General features: G+C 45.2%; 1 protein-coding gene across 5 annotated transcripts in view; it reads left to right on the top strand.

The window, feature by feature from the left end:
• Positions 1-25,488, top strand: part of LOC141265124 (ATP-binding cassette sub-family B member 5-like) — a 476,628-nt gene that overhangs the window by 404,889 nt on the left and 46,251 nt on the right. For all 5 annotated transcript variants that reach the window (XM_073677800.1, XM_073677797.1, XM_073677796.1 and 2 more), the window contains 2 exons: positions 3,166-3,309; positions 16,251-16,355. In XM_073677800.1, coding sequence (XP_073533901.1) covers positions 3,166-3,309; positions 16,251-16,355 — 249 coding nt within the window. The remainder of the gene's footprint in view (positions 1-3,165; positions 3,310-16,250; positions 16,356-25,488) is intronic.

Raw genomic sequence — 25,488 nt, 5'->3', positions numbered from 1 at the left:
GGAGCATCATCCGTAAGTGGAAGGCTTATGGAACTACTGTTAGCCTTCCACGGCCAGGACAGCCTTTGAAAGTGTTCTCCCGTGCCGAGGCCAGGCTTGTCCGAAGAGTCAAGGCTAACCCAAGGACAACAAGGAAGGAGCTCCGGGAAGATCTCATGGCAGTGGGGACATTGGTTTCAGTCAATACCATAAGTAACGTACTCCACCGCAATGGTCTCCGTTCCAGACGAGCCTGTATGGTACCTTTACTTTCAAAGCGTCATGTCAAGGCTCGTCTACAGTTTGCTCATGATCACTTGGAGGACTCTGAGACAGACTGGTTCAAGGTTCTATGGTCTGATGAGACCAAGATCGAGATCTTTGGTGCCAACCACACACGTGACATTTGGAGACTGGATAGCACTGCATACGACCCCAAGAATACCATCCCTACAGTCAAGCATGGTGGTGGCAGCATCCTGCTGTGGGGCTGTTTCTCAGCCAAGGGGCCTGGCCATCTGGTCCACATCCATGGGAAGATGGATAGCACGGCCTACCTGGAGATTTTGGCCAAGAACCTCCGCTCCTCCATCAAGGATCTTAAGATGGGTCGTAATTTCATCTTCCAACAAGACAACGACCCAAAGCACACAGCCAAGAAAACCAAGGCCTGGTTCAAGAGGGAAAAAGTCAAGGTGTTGGAGTGGCCTAGTCAGTCTCCTGACCTTAACCCAATTGAAAACTTGTGGAAGGAGCTCAAGAATAAAGTCCACATGAGACACCCAAAGAACCTAGATAACTTGGAGAAGATCTGCATGGAGGAGTGGGCCAAGATAACTCCACAGACCTGTGCCGGCCTGATCAGGTCTTAGAAAAGACGATTATTAGCTGTAATTGCAAACAAGGGTTATTCCACAAAATATTAAACATAGGGGTTGAATAATAATTGACCCACACTTTTATGTTTAAAATTTAATAAAATTCAACTGAGCAACATAACTTTTTGGTTTGTAAGATTTATGCTTCTGTTCATAAAACCTACTCTCGAATGCAGTTTGAAGGCTCTAACTTATTTGCATCTTATCAAACCAGCTAAATCTGCAGGGGGTTGAATACTACTTGTAGGCACTGTATATCTGTGACCTAGTCTCCCAGTACTTACCTACACGCAACCTCCGATTCTCATAAGATCTCCTTCTCTACTCACCTCTTATCTCCTCTTTCCACAATCACATACAAGATTTCTCCATTGCATCTGTGGCGCCCCTGCGGGTTCAGTCGCCACAGAGGTACTGCTTCTCATCCAGAGGTGTGGTATCTCACACTCAGATAAGGATAGAGTGCTGCCCAGGACCCTAACACCTGCACCCAACACTACACTTCTCCAGACCAGCAGGAGGGGCAAGATGCGTCTCTTCTCTGCTGAGCCCTGTCCCTGGCTGGAGTGGGGGGAACCAAGAGAGGGGGAACCATGTAGTTGGTGTGGGTGGAGGAAGAAGTTCAGGGGAGCACTTGAGAAGGAGGATATAAAAAGAGGAGCCATCTTGGGTGTGTAGTCAGTCAGTGGAGAAGAAGTGAGGAGGACAGTGAGAGGAGCAGGAGCTCTGTAGGAGCTCTGCTCAGGAGGAGGGCCTAGAGAGAGGCCCAGGACTGACTGAGAAGGAGAGGAGGAAGGAACGGGAGCAGAGAGAAGGCTCCAGGAACGAAGAAGGGATCTGAGGGGTACGGGCAGTGCTAGAGGCCACCCGTATGCCCAAATCTGCCAGGCGGTGGAGGTATTGAGCTGCGGAGGGGACTGGCCCCTAACTAGTGAGAATTACAAAGTTCAACTAGAAACCGGAGGCTTCTGTACTTTCAGGGTGCAGTTGCCACATCCGCACTCAAGTTGCCAAAAAGGTAACCACATAGGATCCAGGGAACTTCAGGTTGCCCAGAAAGATCCGAGGATACCGGCTTGGGACATTGTTTGGGGAGGCGCAGGGCAAGAAGGGTGAGGGCCAGCGCAGAAAGATGACTGAGAAGGTCATATAGAACGGGGTCCTGTCAGGTACTCTTGAAACTCCTGGGAGTTTGCTGAACCCCTGCCTGGTGAACGCAGCGCGACGTGGGAGGTCGTAGTCCGGAAAGTGTAACCTGAGGAGCTTAACAACTGTGAGTAAACCCTGAAGACTGCACCCCACTGTCTCTGTCACTTATTACTGCTGCGCCATCACCCCCTGCACCACGAGTGCTACTTTCATAACAGCAACATCTACACTGCCCTGGAGCTAAGCACTACCTGTGGAGAGCTAAACCAACTCTGTTGCATTCACACCAGCTCCAGAGGACCTGCTCTGCAGCGGCGGCTCCCTTTAGCCACATACCACACATGGCGTCACGAACTGTATTTAAAAACTATAAATCCCCTGTAAATAACCCCTTTTTACTGACCGCCCTGGGTCATGGACCGGGTCACCGCCACTGTGACATCTCCCCTAGCAACGACCGGCCCGGCACCGAGTACCCCACGGTCCAGGGGGCGCGTCACATCCCCCTACTCTGGAACTCTCTACCCCTTCATATCATAGTCTTGCCTTCTGTGGAAACCTTCAAAAGGAACCTGAAGACCCCCCCTCCTCTTCCAACAAGCATACAACCTGCAGTAACCCTCGCTCCCCATACCACTGCACGACCAGCTTTACCCCAACCCACTGTATCAGTCACTAATTTGTTTTGTTGAAGATTATTGTAATTGCTATGTATACCCAATTTTTCACATGTAAAACATCATGGAATAAATGGTGCTGTAATAATAAATAATAGTTTCTATTAAACCCAGTGTTTCACAGAACCCCTTAGTAATTGACCAGTATTGAGAATCATCGTAAAGGTGGCCATACACACATGAGCAAAGTCGGAGGGACCAAAATGTTTATGTCTGTAGAGACCTCTCATTTCTCCTCTGACTGATGAATTTGGGGTAAAGAAGAATTTGACATATGGGAAATTGACATGAATAGCTGTTGGCTGAACAAGCTTTCAACTGGAAGCTATGGAAGGTGTATGGTATGGTCTTTAGAGTTTCTAAGAGATATTTTATCATGTTTTTGTGCTGTTCATTGTAGATTCAAATTAAGTAATGCCTGGCAATTCCACAAATATAATAGTATGAAAGATAGTAATATGTCTGCACTATTTTTTTTCCAGGACAGTCTTCCCAATATTTCCTTCAGTAAACTTTTGAAGCTTAACCAGTCGGAATGGCCTTATATTATGGTTGGAATTCTTGCTTCAATAATAAATGGTGGAGGTCACCCAGCATTTTGCATCGTTTTTGCCAAAATGATTGCTGTAAGTAAATTAGTAAATTAGGAGATCCAAGTACAATGGCAGAAAATGTCTCACTAACCTTAGTAGCAATGTAAATCATAATACTACTAGCAGGGCCGGACTGGCCATTTGGCAATTCTGGCAATTGCCAGCTGGGCTGGTACCGACACTGGGCCGCTCTGTCACTTGGTGTCTCTTGGTATCTTCCGCTGCGCAGGGATCAAGGCCACACCCCTTCTCCCACGAGTCCCACTTGACCTCCTTTTCTTCCCATTCACTTTATGCACGTGAAGGATGAAAGAGAAGATGATGCCTCTGCCAGTCAGCATGATCATTATCTACGACCAGCCTGCCTCGCAGGAGCAGGCTGAGGTACGTAACTTCACACACTGAAGAGCAGCAGCATGTTAGTGCAGGAACCCTCCCCCAGTCCAGCTGGTGAGAAGGACTTTTTCCTGGTGTGCGGGAGGATGTGTTAGGTGAAACGCTGTCCTCTGTTCTGTCCAGCAGCTCCTGCTGCTCCTATCTTGCTACACATGATCTTTGGCGTGCGAGCCATGGTGCTGTCACTGGAGACGTCACTACCATGTTCCCTCAGTCAAGGGCATGCCGATATCAGCTGCCAGCCTCTGATTGGCCAGCGGCATATATGGCAGCGTAGGGAGCCTGCGGATTCCCTGCGTCACAATACATTTCAGATGGATGTGTACCGTTGTCGTGGGACCCCTCCAACTCTAGACCCTGATGCAGCTTCACCGGCGATATGTCTTTCCCTGCCATTACTGATACCTGTGGCACCCCACTGTTAGCTGTGTCCCAATCTGAGTGTGTTCCATTAATAACCACTTTCTGTTTCCTATCGCTGAGCCAGTTGTTAACCCAATTACACATATTTTCCCCTGGTCCTATTGATCTCATTTTATGTATCAACCTATTGTGTGGTCCCGTATAAAATGACTTTGAAAAGTCCAGATAGACAACAGCCACTGCGCTACCCTGGTTCAAGCTAGAATTTACCTCTTCATAGAATCTGATCAGATTAGTTTGCAGGATAGATCCCTCAAACATATGTTGATGTTGGGAAATTAGTTTAACCTTATTGAGATACTTCAGGATAGCATCTCTTAGAAAGCCCTCAAAGATGTTGCCCACAGTAGAGGTTAAACTTACTGACCTATAAATTCCAGGCTCAGATGTTGTCCCCTTCTTGAATTTTGGTACCACATTTGCTATAGACTATAAATGTGATAAACTGAATGTGGGAGAGATCAAGCTGCAATATCTGTCGTCACATCGATTGCTAGAACAAATTTGGTTGATCTCAATGCCCAGGTGGATGTTCCATTTCTCCCTTACAGATCCAGGTCTCAAGAAGAAGACTCAGGTCTCAAGAAGTTGGTCACCCGGTTACAGTTTGTTATGGATAACCCCTAATAGGATAGATACCACCTTCCTCCTCGCCTCTCCCAATTTATCACCCATTAAAGTCACAGATCCGTCCATGAACTCCCAAAAGGAGAGCTGATCTTTTGAGAGGATAACAGAAGGGGATTCTGTGCTGAGGACCCCCCTCTATTACCTTCCCATGCCCTGGGGGTGTCTAAACCAGACAACCCTTTTTCCTGCTAGAACCTCCAAATTACACCGAAGTCGGCACATTACATGGGGTGGTCAAGCTCAAAGTCCTCAGGTGCTTCAGTATTGGCACTGATCATGGCAGCACCCCTTCTTTTATGGAATTTTTTTTATGACACTTGTTTATTACCTCATAACAGTTGTCATGGTTACTACAGGGGCTATTACTGATGCATGGCCCAAGTATTAACCCTTTCGTTATAGATGCAAATAACCGCATTTGTTACCAAGCTGGAAAGCAGGATCCTTATCTTTATGGCTTCCCTTAGGACCCATAAGAAATACAGATTACAGTTTAAAGGTGCAAGTGTTTCAGGAGTGTTTTGCACTTTTTTGATCCAGAGATTGGGTTTATAACTAGCACTTTTCAAAGAAAAAAGTAATAGGAAATTACTTGTAAAATAATATTATAGGGAATTACATGTCAAGCATTTTCTTAATGTACATTCTACATAGTTACATAGTTCAAACTATCTCAAAAGGTATACATTTTCAATTACTTGATTATTTATTATTCACAATGTCATGTTTTGTTAAAAAAGTATCCAGAACTTTTTAAGTGCTGCTATAGTGTCTGCCATTACTACCTCTTATTGTCGGACATTCTACAGTCTGACTGCTCTAACTGTAAAAAACTCTTTCCTATTTAGATGCCAGAATTGACTTTCCTCCACGTGTCACAAAAGTTCCATTACCCTTTATAAGGTCCTGGAAAGTGTTAAGTCATGAGCCAATACTGTGCATTGACTACAAATGTATTTATACATATAAATAAAATCCTTTAATAATGTAATAATCTAGTTTCCGCCTTTGAACTGACTCTAAATTTCAAATATCTTTTTTAAAATGTGGAGCCCAAATTGGATCCCATATCCAAGATGTGGCATTACGTGGGATTTATAGAGGGGTAATAATACACTTGGATCACATGATTTTATCTCTCTCTTTATACACCCTAAAATCTTGTTTACTTTTGCAGCTGCTGCTTGACATTGAGAGCTGCTGCTCAGCTTACTTGTAACCTGAATACCGAAGTCTTTATCCTGTTCTGTAATCTCTAATATATTTACATTTAATCTATATGCAGCAGTACTATTACTCCTGTTGCGGCGCATTACTCCACATTTATTAACATTAAACTTCATCTGCCATGTGTTTGCCCTTGCAGGAATCTTTTCCAGATCCTTTAGTAATATTTTAATGTCAGAGATTAATAATCAACATATGCAGTTTGGAGAGTGCCTTGATCCATTGGAAAGGGTAGGGATAGCCAGCCGTTTTTTGGATAAAACAATTAAAAACAGTTTTATTAGTAGAATTGAATAAAAACAGAACATTTTGGAAAACATCTCATATTTTTTCTATAGTACTGAGAATGTTCTGATTTTATTGAATTCTACTAATAAAATTGTTGTGAAATTTTTTTATCCAAAACACGGCTGGAAACCCCTATCTTTTTCTATTGCTACCACCGAGCAGGAGAGGTTTTTCATCTGAGCTCAGGATTAGCTGGCTAGTTCAAGGTGGGTGAGCTGGATCTTTCTCTCTTATTTATTACCTTGATTAATTACTTTTAGATTCAGAGTTAAAATAATTTTCACTCTGAGGCACATGAGCACCCTGATGATTATCAACAGGAAGATCATTATGGATCTCGAGGACGTGAATATGATGGAAGAAGCAGCGGATCCTCATTGCAAGATGAAAAGTGGAAGCGTAGTGGTTCAGGCCCTCAGTTTCCCTCAAAATCATAGAGATTTCCCCGATCGAGAGGGAAGAGATTCTAATCGATGGGATGGACGGAGACACTCTGTTGATCAGTATGCCAGGGAATCCGTGAATATAAGGTTCCGTGGACAGATAGATGATGGTTATCGACGGAGTGGTCCTGCAAGACATGAGGGTCGTGGTTCTCATGGAAGAGAAGGCTTTTTGCTATTTCATCTGAGAGCAGCATAATGTAGGAAAAGAGACCCTGATTCCAACAATGTATCACTTAGTTTACTGGGTGCAGCCATTCTGACACAATCAGAGTTTTTAGGTTTAGCAATGCAGCTGAGCTGAGAAAGCTGACCCTGCCCTCACCAGGTTCTCATGCACATAGCTTTAGACCGTGAGCTGCTTATGACAGAAGGGGAGAGAGCCGAACCAGGGCTCACAAGACCAGATGGTCACAGCAATGTTAATCACAAGGAGATTAAAGCTTCAGCCTAAGTAACAACAGCACACAGCAGGTTATGTGACATATCGTTGAGTTCAGTGTTTAAACCCCTACCTCATGGTGTCCTCAGATTACATACTGTAAGGTTGCAGCCGAACAGGTCGTGGACAGGAGGTATGTGTCCCCAAGGTGCCAAGTCTTGGTGTTGTAGGACTCGAAAAGCAGGCTCCAACACACATAGTGCTTAGAGGCGTTTAATGGGCCCGGATTATAGGGCCGGATGTTACGAGCAGCTGAAAGAGCTGTGGGGGATCAGCTGCACACTTACCTCCAGTCCAGGTCTTGGGAGGCCAGATTTAAGACAGCTGCGCCTGTCTCAGTTTGGCAGTGTGTATTGATGAGCGAGTATGTTTTGTTAACCCTTTCGCCGAGTATGCTCTGCCGAGCACCGAGTATTTATAGCGTGCTCGGTGATATGTTTGAATCACTCCCGTGTGCATGATTTGCAACAGTTTGACAGCTTTAATACATGTGAGGAATGTGTAAGAAGCAGACATTCCTCACATGTATCAAAGCTGTTAAAAAGTCGCAAATCATGCACACGGGAGTGATTCAAACATATCACCGAGCACGCTATAAATACTCGGTGCTCGGCAGAGCATACTCGGCGAAAGGGTTAACAAAACATACTCATTCATTACTAGCGGTGTGTTGTGCAAGGTGAGCAGACCTTGCATGTGCTGCTCAGAGTCTGCTGGAGGCAGAGAAAAGCACTACATTTAAACGGCTGAGGCCGTGCCGTATGGACTTGTTATTTTGAGTTTTGTTGTGTTATACCTTTTTGTGCCAGAAAGAGGCTGTTATGTTTTGTTTTCCTGGTTGGTTTATGGACATTTAATAAACCATCAGTTTGTCTTGGAACCTGCGGACTGCATTCCTGTTTGAACCTGCATCTACCCGAGAGCTGATCCTTCACAAATTGATGCTAAAATTGCGGACACAAATCCCAAGTGGCAGTGTGACTGCTACAGGAAGCTGTACATGTCCTGGGTGAAGACTGCCAGCCAGCAAGGTTCATCCTGCAGCATGGAGGAGCTAAGCAACTGATGCAGGCAAATATGCATCAGCAGCAAGCTCAACAAGAGACGCATAAGCTGGTAAAACAACAGTTACAGTTTCAACAGCAACATATGCAGCAGCAGCAACAGCAGCTGAAACAGAAGATGCTCCTGGCGGAGGCCGTCCGTGTCAGAGAAGCTGCACCACCTCCAGGCCGAAGCGACAAGACCCAGATGAGGAAAACTGTGAGAGGGGCGCTGCAAAAGATGACTCCAGGAGATGATGTCGAGGCATTCCTGGCCGTGTTTGAGAGGGTGGCGGACCGTGAGAGATTTCCACCGGAGCAGTGGGCTGAGGTTCTAGCGTTCTGACCGGGGAACCACAGAAGGCGTACTTTGATCAGGCCCTGCAAGACTCTAAAGAGTATAGCAAACTTATGGCTGAGATCCTGGCACGGCTAGGCGTAACCCTGGCAGTCACAGCACAACGAGTCCACCTCTGGAACTTCCACAGGGACAAACCGCCCCGGTCGCAAATGTTTGACCTTTTACATCTAGTCCAGAAGTGGCTGCAGCCAGAAACTTGTTCCCCAGCCCAGATGGTCGAGAGAGTGGTCATGGATCGGTTTATTCACTCTGTGCTGAAGCCTATTGAGTCCTGGGTTGCCGAGGGAGATCCCCAAAATGCGAACGACCTGGTGGGCCTAGTGGAGTGGTATTGGGTGGTAGAGGGTTCCCTGGGTGGTCAAGCAGTGGTTAGGTCACCTTTCTGGGGATCCCAAAGGAGGATGGTTCCCAAAAGAAGGGGACTAAATCCTCACTGGGTGGGCGTCCAAAGTCCCAGGAGACTGCTGAATCGCAGCTGGGTAATCAGCCCCAATCCATCCTCTGTTGGAGGTGTCATGCCCCTGGTCACATAGCCGCCTGGTGTCCCATTAGCTCTGAGCCAATGGACTGCAACATAGGCCGGTGTTGCTCCTATTTTGCCTACCCCGCCTATAGCACGGTTCCTCAACATGGCGAGGGCCCTCAGGCCTGCTCAGTGTCATTAAACGGGGTGCAAGCATCTGGACAGTTGGACTCAGGAAGTTTTGTGACCCTGATAAAGGCCACATTCCCTCATCGTCTGGTTCCTGGGAAGGTGGTGGGTGTCCGATGTATGCATGGGGATGCTAAAAACTATCCTGTCGCCCGGTGGATGTAAACATGGACTGTGGCACCACAGCTCAGGAAGTGGGGGTCGTTAAAGACTTGGTGCACCCAATAATAATCGGATGGGACTGTGCATTATTCTGTGACATGTGGGGGAAAGCGGTGACACATGGTTGCTCGGACAACAGCCAGAACACCCCTGAAGAAACCAACGAGTTTCCCATGTGTGTGTTTGTGGGCGATGAGGATGGGGTAGCATCCCCTGAGGTCAACATCCCTGAGCTGGAGGTGTTCGAGGGAAACTTTGGAACTGCCCAACTCAGGGATTTAACTCTTAAAGGGGCATTTGATAACGTGTTTGTACTTAACGATGTTGCTCATTAGCCGGGGGCGACACCAAATACCCGTACTTTGCCGTCAATGGGGACTTGCTATACCGAGTCACCAAAGTGAGAGGGGAGCTCGTCGAGCAGTTGCTGGTGCCGGGAACATACAGGCATACGGTATTAGACATGGCACATGCACATGTGTTAGGTGGTCATCTGGGGGTAGAAAAAACACAGGGACGAATCCTCCAGAGGTTTTATTCGCCCGGTTGTCTCGGAGAAATTATGAATTATTGTAGGTCCTCTCCCACCTGCCATCTGACCTCCCTGGTGACATACATTCGGAGCCCCTTTGTGCTGTTACCTATCATTGAGGTGCTGTTTGATCGCATAGCCATGGATCTGGTTGGGCCCCTGGTCAAGTCTGCCAGAGGGCATCAGTATATCCTGGTGGTACTCAACTATGCGGCACGGTATCTGGAGGCTGTGCCACTAAGGAACTCCTTCAAGTGTATAGCTCGGGAGTTGGTCCATATATTTCCAGAACAGGGTTACCTAAGGAGATCCTAACGGATCAAGGGACCCCATTTATGTCAAAGGTGAGGAGAGAGTTGTGCAAAACTTTGCAAACCACACAACTACAGACCTCAGACTAGAATCCACAGATGGACTGCTTGGTGGAAAGGTTCAACAAAACCTTGAAGGCCATGTTAAAGAAGGTCATAGAGAAGGACAGCTGAGACTGGGACTGCCTACTGCCGTACCTTCTCTTCTCCATCAGAGACGTACCACAGTCCTCTACAGGATTCTCCCCTTTTGAACTGTTATATGGCCAATACCCCCGAGGACTCCTGGATGTGGCAAAGGAGACCTGGGAGGCGGAGTCTACACCCTACCGGAGTGTAATCGAACACATGGCCCAAATGCAAGAGAGAATTGCCAGGGTGATGCCCATCATGAAAGAGCACCTCCTCAAAGCACAAGAGGCACAGTCTAGGGCAGTGATGGCAAACCTTTACCGACCAAGAGCCCAAACTGCAACCCAAAACCCACTTATTGATCGCCAAGTGCCAACACGGCAAATTAACCTGAATACTGAGGTTTTAGTTTAGAAAAAACAACTCATACACAGAGCAGGCGAGGGCAGCATAAAGTAGCCACAGAAAGGAGCAGGGGTATGAGACTACAGAAATAAAGAATGTGCTCACCCCCATTTGGGATATGCCCCCAATTCTTGTATGTATGCTGCCCCAAATCCATGTATATATGCTGCCCCCAATCCATGTATGTATGTATGCTGCCCCCAATCCATCTATATATGTTGCCCCCAATCCATGTATGTATGCTGCCCCCAATCCATGTACAACCCCTGGCAAAAAATTATGGAATCACTGGGCTCGGAGGATGTTCATTCAGTTGTTTAATGTTGTTTAAAAAAAGCAGATCACAGACATGGCACAAAACTAAAGCCATTTCAAATGGCAACTTTATGGCTTTAAGAAACACTAAAAGAAATCAATATAAAAAATGAGGTACTCAGTAAGGGTAATTTTTTTCAGAACAAGCAGAGGGAATGTTATATGTGTGGATCCTTCACAACAGCAAAAACCTGCTGACAGATTACCTTTAACGCTTACTTCTCTGCCGCTTACTACAGCACACATTGCCTAAACAGACTATTAAGTGTGTCATGTGGCAGTGTGGTGTAAATATTAAGGAGATGATAATTACCTTCATAGAGGGGTTATGATCATTCATAAATTGCTTTAACAGGTCTGATCTCCAGTATTAGGAGGGATTTTAGGTGTAGCCATAATAAACAATGAGTAAAACATCATCTTAAACAGATAAAGGGATTGTGACCAAAACTGGTAGGTGAGACTGGCTAGCCCCATATTACACGAGGTCACAACCAGGTTACTGTAGCGGTGTCTGAAGAACACCGCAAGGCAGGACTCAAGTACGGCACAGCAGACAAGACGACTTTAACAAAATTCCAGCTTTATTATATACAAAGGAATTATATGCCTGGAGATGAGACTAACAGTATTTACAATAACATATTACCAACATGAACATAGGAAGAGATAGCGGTGTGAGTAACAAACTATGCTCCAACTATGGCAATGAAAGCTCAGAACAGACAGTGCACAACAAGTTTCACAAACTACTCTGAGCTAATTCTCTATCTTGCTTTCTGCTAGTCAGGCCACGCTGCTACAGCGTTCTAGCTACAGAAAACTACGCTAAACCCTAACATCGGTCACATTAATGGGTCACTCATGATTGCGCAGATCAGGCGCAGATGGCGGCCATTGCTTGTTCCTGGTGTGAAAGAGCCGAATTGATTCACTTAAATCTTTTCCTTGTATACGGGATCTCTATCTTCCGGCCGGCAGGCAAACCTTGCTTCACTCTCACCGAAATGGCTGACACGCCATGTTGTATGTTATCTCAGGTCCTCAGTCTCCAGGGAAAACGTTCTTCAAAAAAATGATGAGTTGCTTTACTCCTTGACACAGTCCCAAACAACAAATCTTGCTATAGTCCGTAATCTTCTCTTTCCATACATTAACAGTGTCTTTTTTATAGTCTCTGCTGATCAGAGAAACTGCAGGCGTCTCCCTGTTACCTCAGACACACATCCACATGAGGTCTCTACTTTCTGGTTCTTCTTTCTCGCTCACAACATATCAACAACAGCAGGGGGAGGTGACCAGTCCAACAGCAAGATTCAGAGGGGAGCATGATGTCTTAAAGTCACATTGTATTCAATGTCCGACAAGGGCCATTCCCTACATTACAGCTGAGGAAGGCAGCACTAATTAGTCATCAGAAGCACATAACTCTGAAATAATTCAGTGATCATACACTACCTATTATAAAAGTGCTACTTACTACCATGTTTTAGCTAAGATACAAGACATACTTATAAGGAGAGATGAAAAAGATAATGGGGGATGACATATAAATATGCTGAGTAACTCTATATAATATACAGTGGGTCCGGAAAGTATTCAGACCCCTTTAGATTTTCTACTCTTTGTTTGATTGCAGCCATTTGGTAAATTCTAAAAAGTTCATTTTTTTCTCATGAAAGTACACTCTGCACCCCATCTTGACTGAAAAAAACAGAAATGTACAAATTTTTGCAAATTTATTAAAAAAGAACTGAAACTGAAATATCACATGATCATAAGTATTCAGACCCTTTGCTCAGTATTGAGAAGAAGCACCCTTTTGAGCTAGTACAGCCATTAGTCTTCTTGGGAATGATGCAAAAGTTTTTCACACCTGGATTTGGGGTTCCTCTGCCATTCTTCCTTGCAGATCCTCTCCAGTTCCGTCAGGTTGGATGGTGAATGTTGGTGGACAGCCATTTTCAGGTCTCTCCAGAGATGCTCAATTGGGTTCAGGTCAGGACTTTGGCTGGGCCAGTCAAGAATAGTCACAGAGTTGTTCAGAAGCCACTCCTTTGTTATTTTAGCTGTGTGCTTAGGGTCATTGTCTTGTTGGACGGTGAACCTTCGGTCAAGTCTGAGGTCCAGAGCACTCTGGAAGAGGTTTTCAACCAGGATATCTCTGTACTTGGCCGCATTCATGTTTCCTTCAATTGCAACCAGTTGTACTGTCCCTGCAGCTGAAAAACACCCCCATAGCATGATGCTGCCTCCACCATGTTTCACTGTTGGGATTGTATTGGGCAGGTGATGAGCAGTGCCTGGTTTTCTCCACACATAGCACTTAGAATTATCATCAAAAAGTTATATCTTCATCTCATCAGACCAGAGAATCTTATTTCTCATAGTCTGGGAGTTCTTCATGTGTTTCTGAGCAAACTCTATGCTGGCTTTCATATGTCTTGCACTGAGGAGAGGCTTCCGTCGGGCCACTCTGCATAAAGGCCCGACTGGTAGAGGGCTGCAGAGATAGTTGACTTTGTGTAACTTTCTCCCATCTCCCTACTGCATCTCTGGAGTTCAACCACAGTGATCTTGGGGAACTTCTTTACCTCTCTCACCCAGGCTCTTCTCCCACGATTGCTCAGTTTGGCTGGATGGCCAGGTCTAGGAAGACTTCTGGTGGTCCCAAACTTCTTCTTCCATTTAAGGATTATGGAGGCCACTGTGCTCTTAGGAACCTTGAGTAATGCAGAATTGAATTTTTAACCTCGTCCAGATCTGTGCCTTGCCACAATTCTGTCTCTGAGCTCTTTGAGCAGTTCCTTTGAGCTCATGATTCTCATTTGGTCTGACATGCACTGTGAGCCGTGAGGTCTTATATAGACAGGTGTGTGCCTTTACAAATCAAGTCCTATCAATTTAATTAAACACAGGTGGACTCCAATGAAGGAGTATAACCATCTCAAGGAGTATCACAAGTAAATGGACAGCATGTGACTTAAATATGAGTGTCTGAGCAAAGGGTCTAAATACTTATGACCATGTGATATTTCAGTTTTTCTGTTTTAATAAATTTGCAAACATTTCTACATTTCTGGATTTTTTTCTGTCAAGATGGGGTGCAGAGTGTACTTTAATGAGAAAAAAAATGAACTTTTTAGAGTTTACCAAATGGCTGCAATGAAACAAAGAGTGTAAAATTTAAAGGGGTCTGAATACTTTCCATACCCACTGTAAAATATAAGCAAAAATGTTTTTTTTTTCCGTTATTTAGAATGGGTGAAAAACGCTGAAAAAATGCTGAAAGGATCGACACTGCAGACATGAAACTGCTTCAAATCTGCAAGGAAAGAAAAAATTGCTTTTTCATGAGATTTCACACATATCATTCACTTTTCTGGTACTATCAAACATAACGTTTTGGGGAACATGGAACTCCAAATTACAAAAATGTCCGTCCTTCCAGTTGAAAGAAATTAACATTTTACTGGAGGGAAATTTATATTCTACATTATGTCAATTCAGTTTTGTCTGTTGATGATAAAGTGCCGTTTGCAGTAATTTTTATATTAAAAATGTGACACATACCCAAATCATAGCCCACATGTGCACGAAAATATTTCACATTCACCTCAAACCAGGTGGGCCTGTGTGCTCTCAAATGCCAGGGCTGAGTTAAAAGTCCAGTCCGGCCCTGACTACTAGTAATAATATTATTCTGGTAAACATATCCATATAACTACCATAAAGGGAACATGTGACCAAGACATATTTTCTTTAGATTAAAATATCCTATCAGACTTGAAGTGCAGAGAATACTAAAATCATGTAAAGAGTGAAGAGATCTGGATGAGACAGAAGTGCACAGAAAGGGCAGTACCGTAAGGATCAGAATGGGGGTGAAAGTGATAGTAGCGCTCACCTGTGCAGGTTGTGTCAGGACACAACACCTATAGAAGCCTAATATGCCATAGCTGCAGCCCCGTAGCTCTAGGAGAGTTTCTTCCAGGTAGTATTTTACCAAATCGGAGGTTATAATGATGCGCGGGTTGCAGGATTAATGAGGTCTGGAGACTTTTAAACAAAGGATTTTCATTCACGCCTTGTTTTCTTTACCTTGATAAAGTCGCCTCCAAAATGTGTTGGTGTGAATAAAAAACCTTGTTTATAGTCTCCGAACCTCATTAATCCTGCAAACGCAGCCCACACATTGTGATAACCTCCAATCTGGGAACCATGTAAAGAGTGACACAGGATGCATGCTCTTCTTCTTAAAGAGAGTTGAGTTTCTCATATGACCCTCTTGATTGTACAAAGTATGTGATGGGGCTGTTCCAGCTTCTACACAGCAGAAGTCCTCTACAGATGACTGCATGAGAGGAATGAAAAGTGGTGGATGGAAAAATCCAAGAACAAGTGTAAAAAACCACAACCACAGATTTTTGACCTGGACTGAATCAACCACTTTTTGAGAAGCCACAAAGGTTTTAGGACAGAATCACCGTTCTTCCATTTCTTAAAATATTCCAACAGTTTTATTGGCTGCAACTCGAATAAACAATGGGGAATACAGAATTCCAGGAGTCCCCACTTGCCACCCAATACAACCATGAAAGTTTACACAATCATGCCGGCTGAAAGCCAGTTTCTCCGCCTTGCTCCTTCTAGCGTTTCTCCTCCCATCTCTGTATATAAGCTTTAAGAAGCAGAGACATTAGTTGAATATAGCCGTGGAATGTGCAAGAATTTTTCCTTAATGTCTTATTCACAAAAGTTGAAGTATTAAAGGAATTTAAGAATCAAAGTTCAATAGGCAAACTCAGCCATCAGCCCTAACTACGTTTCGCCACCCAATCACATGATGTACAGGAGCTCCATTCTTAAAAGTAGCCATGTTTCCATCCTCCTTTTGATGTAAGAAGACATAGGGGTGAATAAATCTCCTGTACGTGATGTGAAAAGGATAACATTCTGATTTCTTTTACAACTTTTGAATTGTTCAAATTATGACAACATTGTAAAGTTACTTTTAAATAATCAATTGAATTGGAAATGAATTGTATTTTAGCGATGCTGTGCAGAAACAAAAGATACCTGCCAACCATATTATCCATAAGCAGGATGTTTTGTTATCACCCAATCTTCATATCTCCTCCTGTATGCCGACGCTTTCTTTCTCCTCTGTTTTCCACATCCTGGCTGATAACTATTTTTCTTGTTTTGACAGCTCTTTGGATATGATGATCTGGATAGAATGAAAAGAGAATCCGATTTATATTGTATAATGTTTGCAGTAATAGGTGTTGTGTCTTTTTTTACTTACTTCTTACAGGTAAGTCGATCTTTTGAATTATACAATATTTTTCTAGTTACCAATTTAATAGTCTATAAACCCATCAACAGATTTCACTGCCACTTTTTATTTCATTATGTTAGTAATGCCAAAAATAACATACTGTAATTTCCAAATATAATTTATTAAAAAATCATTAGTCAAAGTAATTTGTGTATCATGCAGTCATGTGCTTGGTATGCAAACTGTCGACTTTTTGTTGAAAAATCGCTGTAAGGCAACTGGACCTGAAGTTCTCAGGACACTGAACGGCGCTACGTCACTCCACAGCACAGAAAGTGATCTTTCTACTCTCAGCAGTTATCGCTGGATCAATCTCACTCTTTACAGCAGAAAGATCATGTGCAGTGCTGTGGCATGAAAGTTAATCATTGCACTGCTGTGGGGGCAAAAGTTTCTGAGAGTAATGATGCTGTTCAGAGCTGAGAGCAGTGTGACAGTCATGCAGATTAAAGAGCAATGGAGCTTCAGAGAAAAGTTGTCCTAATAAAGTGAAACTATGGACTCAACAGTAGCAAAACAATTGCCCTTCATTCCTGATACTCTGTTCCTTAAATAGCTTGATATCACCAGTTATCATGAGATTACGCTATTTAGAACAGAGAGCAATATACTGATAATGATGCAGAGTGGAGCACACTGAAATGATAGATGCCGTAATAAACCAAAAATGTTCTGTTCCTCTTCTGCTCTTACAATCAGCTGCGTTCCAATAGTGACTTCCATTCCATTGCTCTGAAGAAGGAACCCCTGTTCTTCTTGTTCTCAGCCCAAATACCTGCGCATGCACATTAGAAACATACAGAGTGCAGAGGGATCACTGAAAAGCCGCATTAGTCACAAGATGTCGGCAGGTGGCACGGTTATATAAATAGAAGGTTTTTGGATAAGTACTGACTTTCAAAGCACTTAGCGTCTGTCTAAAACTAAACTATCTAAATTAAATACATTAGTGAATTATTAATAAAAGGTTTTATTTGGTGATAGATCCACTTTAAAAAAGCACTCCCAATGACTGTTTTCCTAAAACCGAAGTAAATGTTACTGTAATGTAGTGTTAGTGTGTTAATATATCGCTGTCTTCTCCACTATCCAGCGACACGTGATAGTGATTCAGAAACTCTGGATCATCCTATTCTCTATCAGTGACAAAGAAGACTTTTTTACAATGTAAGCCTATGGATTCTCATTCTGATGCTCCATAGGATTAAATTGTAAAAGGCACTTCCCGGTCACATAAAGAGCAGTATAATCCGGGGATTTGGAATCGCCATTACATGACTCAGAAGAGGAGCAGAACAGCGCTGGATACTGGAGAAGATGGCAATCAGTGAGTATATTAACACACTGACACTAAACTAACATTTACACAGTTACAGGTTTAGAGGGAAAAAAAGTTAATGAGAGACTTCTTTAAAGGGAATTTGTCAGCAGGTTTTTACTACCTCATCTGAGAGCAGCCTGATGAAGGCAAAGAGAATCTGAATCCAATGATTTATCACTTAGATTACTGGGTGCAGTACAGACAAACTCAGAGCTTTTACACTTACTAATATAGAAGAGCTGAGAAAGCTTTCCCTGCCCACACCAGGCTTTGTATATACTATCACAGGAGGGGGTGTATTGGACTAGAATGCATGCTCTGCTGTGTCCCAGCAATGATAAGCTGCTGGTGATAAAACAATCATTGCAAGCAAACCAAATCAGTATATTGATAAGAGAGGAATCGCTGTGTTTTAACTAGTGATGAGCGAGCATTAAAATGCTCGGCTACCCTTTGCTCAGGTCGAGCAAATTGAAATGCTCGAGTGCTCGGTCTCAGTAACGAGCCCAATGTAAGTCTATGGGAAGCTCGAGCATTTTTCCGGCACCCCCCTCCCGGTGGTCTGCAGAGGGCTTAAAAATTGCCCAAATCGATGGGAACAGTGCTCAAATTACAAGGGAACAGCATGGGGAAGACCCCTGGAAGAATTTCTGACTCCCAGGTCACTGCTGTCAACAATGTTGTCAGTTATTACACCACTTTTACGGACTCACAATAAAACATACAAAAACAAACCAAAATGGATTTTCCTGGGAAATATGTTAAGGAACATCCTTTCCAGGGTAATGACTTGTATATAAGGCAAAATAAATATACAAAAACAAAAATGCTCCTCCACACCTTGGGCTGTGTTCACACATAGCGTTTTGGATGCGTTTTTGCACTTTTGCATTGCTATCAATGGTCAAAATGCATTCACCAGGAAATGTCATTTTAACATTTTACTACCTTATCTGGCCATGTGGTTTGTGAGACATCATCAGACACATCCTGTTTCATTTATGTAGGAGGGACTCTGAAAGTCACAAACACTATTTTTATAGGGCCATCGGGTGGCCCTTACTATTCTTAAAGGGCCAGCAGTTAGCTATGCTTTGTTGTTCCCATTATTAAAGAGTGGGTCTCCTATACTGTTATTGCGTATGCAGTGATTGCAAGGGCTGCCAAAAATTTGGATACACCCCAATACCCCTTTGAAGAGACATAGAGGAGGGTTTCAGTAAAAAAAAGTTCCCATTATAAAGGAGTGGGTCTCTTATAGTGGTAATGCCTATGCAGTGACTGCAAGGGCTGTCAAAATTTGGGAAAAACCCCAATAATAAGTTAAAGACACATAGAGCTGGGCGTCAGTAATGACATGTTCCCATTAAAAAGGAATGGGTCTCTCATACTGTTCTTGTGTATGCAGTGACTGAAACGGCAGCCAAAAATTTGGAAGCACTCCAATGTCCCTTGCAAGAGATGTAGAGGTCGGAGGGCCTCCTGAAAACAATGTTCCCATTATTAGGAATGGTTCTCCCATACTGTTTGCCTATGCAGTGAATGCAACGGCTGCCAAAAATTTGGAGGAACTCTAACATCCCTTGCTGGAGATGTAGAGGTCAGAGGGCCTCCTGAAAAACAATGTTCCCATTATTAGGAATTGAGTCACCCATACTATTGGCCTTTGCAGTGAATGCAACGGCTGCCAAAAATTTTGAGGAACTCCAAAGCCCCTTGCCAGAGACGTAGATATGGTGATATGGTAGAAATGGTGGTGATATGATGATGGAGGAGGAGGATGAGGAGAAGGAGGTGGACAAGAGCAAATAGACAAAATCAGGAAGCGTATAACCATGTCTGGGTGTGAAGACAGAGGTGAATGGGAATAGAGTTAGACCTCCCAAAAAAAGACAGTATATTAGAGTTTATGTTATACTGCTATCATTCGATGGTGTTGAGAAGTCTGGCCCAATCTAGCCCTTGTTCATTTTTGTAAGAGTTAGCCTGTCAGAATTTTCAGTTGACAGGCGGAGGTGCCTATCTGTTATAATTCCACCAGCGGCACTAAAAACCCGCTCTGACAAAATGCTAGCGGCAGGGCAGACCTTCAAGGCGTAGAGAGCCAGTTCATGCCATGTGACCAACTTGGATATCAATAATTATAAGGCACAGAGAAATCTCGGAGGACATTGGTACGGTCGGCAAGGTAATCCTTCAGCATCTTCTGAAATGTTTTCCTCCTTGTGAGAGTACCCTGCGCATCAGGGCCTGTGCGATGGGAGGGTCTGAAAAAACTGTACTAGAACTTTGACAGTGTTCTCCTGCCTCTGCTGGATTAGATTTGTGTCTCTCTCGCCTGTACTCCTTGGTTGTCCAATGAACTATGACCTCTGCCACCAGCGTTTTCAGATGGGAATTTTTTTAATAATTCCGCAACAAGGGCATTCTGGTACTGCCCCATTTTATTAGGCCTGTCCTGTGTGGGAATAAGAGACAGAAAGTTCTCCTTGTAGTATGGGTCTAGAAGTGTCACTAACCAGTAATGACTGTCACCCAAATTTGACAATGCGAGGGTCACGGGAAAGGCAGAGTAACATGAACTCAGCCATGTGTGCCACTTCTAACAGGCAAGACTTCCGTGTCCTCACTAAGAAGATGACTGACCATGCTGTCATCCTCCTCCTCCTCCCTGTCCTCAGGCTATCTATGCTGAACAGACTGTATGACAGTTGTGCAAGTAGTACTGTCTATAGCATGGGAAATAAGCTCCTGTTCTTGCTCCTCCTCCTCCTCTTCCTCATTGTCACCCAATCCACTTTGGGATGAGATGAGGCTGGGCTGTGTGGAATCACCCTGTATGGTTTCTTGCTCCATCTCATCATGCTCTGCTTGCAATGCATCCTCTTTGATTGTGAGCAGAGAGCGTTTCAGAGGACAGAGAAGTGGGATGGTGAAGCTAATTATGGAGTTATCATCGCTCACCATCTTGGTGGAGTCCTCAAAGTTTTGGAGGATGGTACAGATGTCTGACATCCATGTCCACTCCTGAGGTCTTATGTGTGGAGTCTGACCTGAATACCGATGGCCTTGTTAATGCTGGTACTCAACAACCGCCCTCTTCTGCTCACAAATCTTTCCCAACATCTGCAATGTAGAGTTCCAATGGTGTGGGGACATTGCACATCAGTCAGTGAGCTGGAAGCTGCAAACGCTGCTGAAGCACTTTCTAAGATGGGCACACAGGCGGCGTACTTTGACAAGCATATCCGACAGATCCAGGTAGGTTTTGAGAGATCGCTGGACCATGAGGTTATGCACATTGGCCAGGCATGGTACCTGTGTGAGCTCGCCTCGCTTCAGAGCCGCCACCAGATTCCGGCCATTGTCACACATGACCATGCCTGGCTGTAGGGTCAGCGGTGACAGCCATAGATCTGCCTGCTCTTTCAAAGCTGTGAACAACGCTTCACCGTTGTGCGGTTTATCACCTAAGCATATTAGCTTCAGCACAGCCTGTTGCCGCTTGGCCGAGGCAGTGCTGCAGTGTTTTCAGCTTCTGACTGATGTGGTAATTTCAGAGATTGAGGTTGAAGAGGAGGAGGAGGTCCACGTATCTGTGGTTAGGTGTACTTTCCCAGTAACTGCATTGTTGAGGGCACGGCTAATGTTGTGGAACACTTGCTCATGTAATGCGGGGACGGCACACCGGGAGAATTAGTGACGGCTAGGGACCAAGTACCTAGGGACGTCCGCTGCCATCAGGTTGCAGAAAGCTTCCATCTCCATGAGCCTAAAAGGCAACATTTCGAGCACAAGCATTCGCGAAATGTGTGAATTCAGTAGTGTGGCCTGTGGGGCATTGGCTGCGTATTTGCGCTTGCGTTCCAAGGACTGGGGTAGGGGCAACTGAACCCTGTACTGGGACAAGGACGTGGACGTGCTTCCTGATGGTGCTACTTGAGAGTGTGCAATCACAGGTGCAGTGTGGGAGATTGGCGTGCATGCACAACAGCGGAAGAAGCGGTGGTGTTACCCACAGACACTATTTCTGGACCCTGGGGTTCGACCCACGTAGTCGGGTGCTTTGCTGCCATGTGCCTGATCATGTTGGTGGTGGTCAAGCTGCTAGTTTTGCTACCCCTGATGATGCTGGCCTGGCAGATGGTGCAAATGGCCTTTTTGGGGTTATCTGCAGAGTCTTTAAAAAAACAACCAGACTTGGGAAGAGCTAACAGTTGTACAGGCAGCTTCTGTCATGTTGGCTTTACAGGGATCACTTTCCTGCCTTGTGTCTGCAGCCACCACACTGCTTCTTCCTGCCTGTTGGTGTGCTATGCCTCCCTCCCCCTGTGTGCTGCTGTCCTCGCTCTGCATGTCCCCCTGCCAGATTGGGTCAGTTTCTATATCAGCCGCCACTTCATCTTCCACTTCCGCACTTTGGTCCTTCTCCTGACTTTCTGGAAATTGTGTCTCATCATCATTATCCACCTCTTGCAACAGTAATTGCACTTTGCCACTGTTGCCTTCATGTGACTGTGGCTGCTCAAATATTTGGGCATCGCTACACGCATTCTCCTCTTGACTCGCTTGAAGCTGTTCCGAGCGAGAGGCCCGAATCTACAAATAGAAAAGTGAACAGCTCTTCTGAGTGTCCAAAAGTGGGATCAGTTGTCTCTGGGCACTCAGCTTGGTGAGAAGGAGGATCATGGTAAGGAATATGCGGTCCAGACTCACGGCTACTGAGACTTGACCTTGTTGATGACTGGGTGGTGGTGGCAAAGTGACTGGAAGCATTTTTTGCTATCCAACCAACAACCTTTTGACACTGTTCTGGGTTCAATAGTGGTGTGCTGTGGTTCCCTAGTAACAGTAGGACAGGAAGGACGAGAGACAAGATGCGGGTATTTGTTGTGGCACAATTTCATCTTGCCCACATCCACATCCTCGGCTTCTACATGCACCATCACGTCCACTTCCCTGTCCCTTTCCACGCACCTTGCCCATTTTAAATGGAGGACAATATTTTCCACGTTCACTAGAAATGGCTGATTTTGGAACACTGTTATATATGATATGTCTGACAGAGAACCATGGTTTTAAATAGCAGGTCTGTAATTTACTAATACTATTCTTCACAGAGACCTAGTGTGAATAGCTTGACCAACACGCTGCAACGAAATGGAAGGCAGAAATGGCTGATTTTGGAACACTGTTATATGTGATACGTCTGACAGAAAACCATGGTTTTAAATAGCAGGCCTGTAGGTTACTAATGTGATTCTTCAGAGACCTAGTGTGAATAGCTTGACAGACACACTGCAACAAAATGGAAAAGGAGGCCAATATTTTCCACAATCAGTTTAAATTTCTGGATTTTTATCGCTGAAATATGGAAAAGATCTGGCTGTATTCTGCATTGCTAACAATCAAATGCAGCAGAAAAATGGTGTATTCTGGATTGCTTTTTAAGCAGATAACCAGGATTTATATTAAAAAAAATTAGCACTGGCCCCTGATATCTGGGGCTATGTCTACAAATATCTGTAAGAACAGCAGCAGCAGATAGGACATTCAATGGACCCTCTTGAACTATATGCACTGCAGTCTGCCACATATACTGCCTGCCTGCCTGCCATCACCACTGAATATATGCAGCTGGATTAGTCCTCAGAAGGACTGTTAGTTCAGATGGATATATATATATATAAATATGTGTTGTGGAATACCTATCTATAATATAACCGGGGATGCATGTCTCTGTCTGAAGCCTTTATAGACTGCACATGTGCGACGCGCAGTCTGCCTCCAGACAGAATAATAATAATAATAATCTTTTTATTTATATAGCACCAACATATTCCACAGTGCTTTACAATTCAGACAATTTACAGACATTATCATTGCTCTCCCCATTGGAGCTCACAATCTACATTCCCTATCAGTATGTCTTTGGAGTGAGGGAGGAAACCCACGCAAACAAAGGGAGAATATACAAACTCCTTGCAGATGTTGTCCTTGGTGGGATTTAAACTCAGGACCCCAGTGCTGCAAGGCTGCAATGCTAACCACTGAGACACCGTGCTGCCACAGAAGCATGCATCCAGCCATTACAGGTAAGAGGAGTGTATGGAGCTGAAGATCGTAGACACTAAACGCCTACTGCGATCTCCGGCGCCATACTTACCTGACCGAGAGGTGCGTTGCCGCGGCGCCTCTCTTCGCCGGAGACCGGGACAGGAGTGAGGCTTCGGATCAGCGCATGCACATAGCGCTATCCGGCGTCATTTTACTGAAGACACATTTGCAGTGTGTCTTCAGCAAAATGGTGCCGGACAGCGCGGTATGGGCACGCGCATACTTCGGCGCCACACTCCTCCTCCGGCCTCTGGCAGAACAGGACACTGCAGCGCTGGAGCACAGGGAAGAAAGGTGAGTACAAGTGTTTATTTTTTTGTATGTGTGTACAGCGTGAAAGGGATGAGGGGGCCACACATACCAGGATTGGGGGTGAGTGGGCCACACATACCAGGATTGGGGGGTAAGGGGTACCGCATATACCAGGATTGGGAGGTGAGGGGACCATGCATACCAGGATTGGGGGGTGAGGGGTACCACACATACCAGGATTGGGGGGTGAGGGGACCATGCATACCAGGATGAGGGGTACCATGCATACCAGGATTGGGGGGTGAGAGGACCATGCATACCAGGATTGGCGGGTAAGGGGACCATGCATACCAGGATTGAGGGGTGAGGGGTGCCATGCATACCAGGATAGGGACGATGGGTACCATACATACCAGGATAGGAATGCGCGGCACCATGCATACTAGGATGAGGCATGGGGTGCCATGCATACCAGGATGAGAGGTACCATGCATACCAGGATAAGGATGAGGGGTGCCATGCATACCAGGATTGGGGATGAGGGAGCCATGCATACCAGGATTGGGGATGAGGGAGCCATGCATACCAGGATTGGGGATGAGGGAGCCATGCATACCGGGATTGGGGATGAGGGGTGCCATGCATACCAGGATTGGGAATGAGGGGTGTCATGCATACCGGGATTGGGGATGAGGGGTGCCATGCATACCGGGAATGGGGATGAGGGGTGCCATGCATACCGGGATTGGGGATGAGGGGTGCCATGCATACCGGGATTGGGATGAGGAGTGCCATACATACCAGGATGGGGGTGAGGGGTGCCATGCATACCAGGATGTGGGTGAGGGGCCCATGCATACCAGAATGAGGGATACCATACATACCAGGATAGGGATGAGGGATGGGGTACCATGCATGCCAGGATAGGGGTGAGGAGTACCACACATACCAGGATTGGGGATGAGGGGTGCCATGCATACCAGGATTGGGGGTGAGGGGTGCCATGCTTTCCAGGATTGGGGGTGAGGGGTGCCATGCATACCAGGATTGGGGGTGAGGGGTGCCATGCTTACCAGGATTGGGGGTGAGGAGTACAATGCATATCAGGATTGGGAGTGAGGGGTGCCATGCATACCAAGATGGGGACGAGGGTTGCCATGCATACCAGGATAGGATGGTGGGGACCGGATGGGGGCAGCATAAATACCAGGATGGGGGCAGCACACACCAGCATGGGAGACCATATACCAATAGAAATGCTCGCCACCCGGGCGTAGAACAGGTTGAATAGCTAGTACTAACTATAAAGAAGCAAATCTCTTCCTGACTCAGCAGCACCTCTCCCTACTCTTCCTGTTTCAAGGGAAGACTGACAAGCATAGCGGAGCCAGGTCTTATATAGACCTGATGACGCTGTGC

Source organism: Phyllobates terribilis, unplaced genomic scaffold (genome assembly GCF_046119375.1).
Source record: "Phyllobates terribilis strain yellow unplaced genomic scaffold, ASM4611937v1 Scaffold_4__5_contigs__length_816908805, whole genome shotgun sequence".
NCBI classification, from domain to species: Eukaryota; Metazoa; Chordata; class Amphibia; order Anura; family Dendrobatidae; genus Phyllobates; species Phyllobates terribilis.
Note: the sequence above shows the minus strand (reverse complement) of the source record. Positions and strands in the feature narration are given on the sequence as shown.